The sequence below is a fragment of the Frieseomelitta varia genome, unplaced genomic scaffold (genome assembly GCF_011392965.1).
Source record: "Frieseomelitta varia isolate USP_RPSP 00005682 unplaced genomic scaffold, Fvar_1.2 scaffold_307, whole genome shotgun sequence".
Taxonomy (NCBI): domain Eukaryota; kingdom Metazoa; phylum Arthropoda; class Insecta; order Hymenoptera; family Apidae; genus Frieseomelitta; species Frieseomelitta varia.
The window spans coordinates 240,349-244,057 of NW_025110043.1; the positions used below are offsets into that span (position 1 = coordinate 240,349).

General features: G+C 31.1%; 2 protein-coding genes across 2 annotated transcripts in view; both read right to left on the reverse strand.

Moving 5' to 3' along the window:
• Positions 1-1,709, reverse strand: part of LOC122529743 — a 6,663-nt gene extending 4,954 nt beyond the window's left edge. Inside the window, exons 1-3 of the mRNA XM_043656155.1 lie at positions 1,257-1,709; positions 903-1,178; positions 762-804 (exon numbers count right to left, since the gene is read on the reverse strand). Of these exons, the coding sequence (XP_043512090.1) occupies positions 762-804; positions 903-1,178; positions 1,257-1,709 (772 nt within the window). The remainder of the gene's footprint in view (positions 1-761; positions 805-902; positions 1,179-1,256) is intronic.
• A 524-nt stretch (positions 1,710-2,233) lies between these two features.
• The window catches only part of LOC122529744 (odorant receptor 13a-like), a 4,399-nt gene continuing 2,923 nt past the window's right edge, over positions 2,234-3,709 (reverse strand). Inside the window, exons 5-6 of the mRNA XM_043656156.1 lie at positions 2,369-2,621; positions 2,234-2,280 (exon numbers count right to left, since the gene is read on the reverse strand). Of these exons, the coding sequence (XP_043512091.1) occupies positions 2,234-2,280; positions 2,369-2,621 (300 nt within the window). The remainder of the gene's footprint in view (positions 2,281-2,368; positions 2,622-3,709) is intronic.

A 3,709-nucleotide genomic window follows, 5' to 3' on the forward strand; every position in this document is an offset into this window, starting at 1 on the left:
AGCAGGAACAATGAAGCCTCTGCTATTTATATGTTAGTATAAATACAAAAGTGTAAACGAAAAATTCTTTTTATACTTGCTATGTTTCGTAGAAAATTACGTTACTTAGAATATTTAAAGGCGATTTTAACAGATAATTAATACTGAAAACGATTAGATGTATTGGATATTAGGTAAATTATTGTACAATAGCTTTGAATTGATGAAATTCATTTCATAGTGTTCATGTATATTGACAAAACTCGTATGATGTTGCAAATTATTAGCTGACAGATTAGAATATTACTTAATATATTATGATATTACTTAATATAATACTTATTATAATATTACTCCAATATTATTCTATGTTGATTGTATATCATGTGCGGGTATTGAAGAATACAAAAACAATAATATATCATTCTATAAATAAAATAAAATCTTTCGTTTAAAAGAATTATTAACTTTGAAATTTTTGCAGTCATTTTAACACAAGAGATAACTATGCCAAATAATGTGCTCCTTCATACCACTTTTGTAAGAATAGTTTTTTGGGGGCACGAAGTCCTTGCAAGATATTCTAATGTTTTCATTTAAATGCAACACCCTGTATATTGAGTGACTGGTTACACAGTTTCCTTCCATTTATTTATTTTCTTTTTATACTATAGCTGCAAAACTCTCATGCACACAACCGTGGGTAATTTTCTTCGAATATATAAATATATATAATTTTGCTGATGGGACATTATATTAGTCTTCAGCTGCGTTTTCCAAACGATTTCTTAACAACGTGAAATACGACATTGCGGTAGACATAATCTGTAAAATTTGATAAGCGAATCTTTTCCTTTTTCAAAATAATGAAAATTACAATTTCCTAGTGTACCGGAATTTTCTATTCTCTGAACTATATCTACCTTAGTGTAAGTTTTCAACGATATGGGGAAAAATCCGTTTGCGGTTAGACAACAAACCCGTCTTGATCGCTCGATCACCATTATTAAATCGTTTCGGAGCATTCGTCCAGATTTGTTCATTGGCATGATCGTCCACAAAGCTGAATATGCTCCTTCTGCAACTTCGTCGCTGTGCTCTATCACGCCGTCGCAACCATAGGTGAACATAAACAATAAAGCCATCGAGCCGATTAAAAGAAATATGAAGATGCTGCGTCTCGCTATAGGAGCAGCAACCTGAGAGAAAATTGTTCATTCCGAAATATTGAAAAAAATTTCAATAACGGAAATTCGTGGTAGTGTGTTAATACCAACCAACAGCCCCTGATAAGCAAATAGGCAAATTAACACGCTAAACACCAACACCTGGCCAAATATAATCATCGTGTACACGGTTTCAAGCCTCTTGCAATAGTTGATCAATAGCTGATGATGTCGAATGTACATTTTCAGTTTCTCATAAAATTCGTACGCGTGCTTTGTTAACGTCACTTCGCTTGTCTCATGTTCCAAGTTACACAATTTTGTAAACCTGTATCGAAGTATGCGAAACTGGCCAGCCAAATGTACAACCAGGATGCAGAAAATATTGTCGAAGCAAAAATAGCAAACGGCTACGTAATATAGACATATTACCTGTACCAGGTAGAAATTATTATTCCCTTTGTTACAGTGTATGAAATCTATTGCAAAGTTAGGAAAGATATTTTTATATATATATTTATACAGAGTCGCGAAGAAGAAAACATCTAAATTCATTAAAGACATTTAAATCCGGGACGCTCTGTATGTCGTCATCCAAATCAGGGATTCTATAGATTTATAGAAAGTGGAAGATTCTGAGCTAGTATTTCATTCAATTCTAAAATTTTGCCAAACTTTGTTTCGCGAGTATCTCAATATAATTTCACAGTGGTATTCAAGATGGTAAATGCAAGCATAATGAGAATTTAAAATACCTCGATTACAAATAGTATCTCATAATAAGGAGATAAGTACAGTGGTAAATTTATCCACACATTGGACAGAAATATTCTTTCGGATTGATTTTTTCCAACATTTGCTGCAACAAACATTCGAATGAGTTATTTTAAAAAATATATTTTTAATGTATATAAATGTTTATCAAATCAGTTTGTTGTTTATCAAATTTTCTATTTTCTGACTTAGAGAAATATAAATTAGTATGTATAATTATTAAACTTTACTATAGTAATGTCGAACCAAAATTCTTTTCTTTAAGATTGTTTAAATTTTAAAATGTCCTTAACACATGTATATAAAACAGAAATTTATGGCATTTTATGCTCTATAGCATTTGTACAAGGGCCATCATATACTGTATACACAAAAAAAAAAAAAATAATAAACACTATTAAAAATAGCACATTAATCGTATATGCAAATAGAATATTTTAAGAACCTACCAAGAATCGGTGTTATTACATAAGACAGCATAGCGCATATACCAATACTGGTGACAGAGGAAACGAAAAAGGCACAAGTTCTTTTGCAATTATTCAATATTTCTTTCTCACGGAAATCGTAATCGACATTCCAGAAATTTTGTTGCATGTAAATGATCAGATTTAAAAATTCGCTTTTATGCATCAGTATGATACATATCTTGAGTAAACTCATTACCACGGTTAACAAGTTAGTAATGACATAAAGAATATCCTGCAATACGTATTGTTTAAATAAATATAGTCACATATATACCACATGAACAGCTTAATTATCATATATTAATAATTGAAATTAGACAAATTATTACCTAGCACGAGCAATTTAGATTATTGCACGTATGTGCAATGTATTTGTATTTTAAACTTTTAATTTATTAAATATACACGAAGGATGGAAATGTAGAAATGATTTCTATACTCAAATGTATGTATCTCTTTTCTAGATATTCTTTTCTATAGATAATTTAATAATAACGTTTAGTAGCAATGATTTGATAACGATGTTCAACATGCTGAACCTGTCAAGTTAGTACTCTTTCGTTTCTTTCGTACATCTCGAAAATACATCATACAGTGGTGTTATTTATTAGTAATTATCAGACAGTAAATTTTTATTGAAAGTAGAAAAATGGAGGACCAAGTAGAAATTCATTTCCATTAGTATTACAACAAATACTTCACTTTTGTTACTTTGTTACTTTGTATATTTTTATGTTGAAATTTTTGGATTCATTTATATTTCTGTATCTTTAAATTTCCCACGATAGCGTAAAAACATGCAGCATAATAACAAAAGATTCGAAATCCATCATTTAGTTATTTTCCGAAATCAGTTTGTCAACGCGTGATACCATCGGTTCTTTAGAACACCCTAATATTGGTATTTGTTTCGTTTTTGGAAACGCGATAAATATTTAGAACATTATACTCAGTTAACGCGTACGGAACTTCATTTAAAATATATTATTCAATTGAGCAATACTCACGCCTTTGTACAATAAAGTGAAATACAAGTCTCTGATATTGAGGACTGAGCCGATCATCGAATTCCATGTTGTGAAGACGAGCATTAATTTCATCCAACGCTTTTTCGCCGAATCCTCGGCTATCCATAGGCCAATATTCTTCAAAAAGAACATCGACAGATTAATCGATATGTCCGTATGCCGTTCCGTTTGCATGGCGAGTCAGCATCTAAAACTGTCGCGCGCATTCTGATGTATATGAATCGTCACATACAATGAAACAGACGTTGTCACTTTCGAAACTTATCGATTCTTCTCCTCTATCATCATAAAA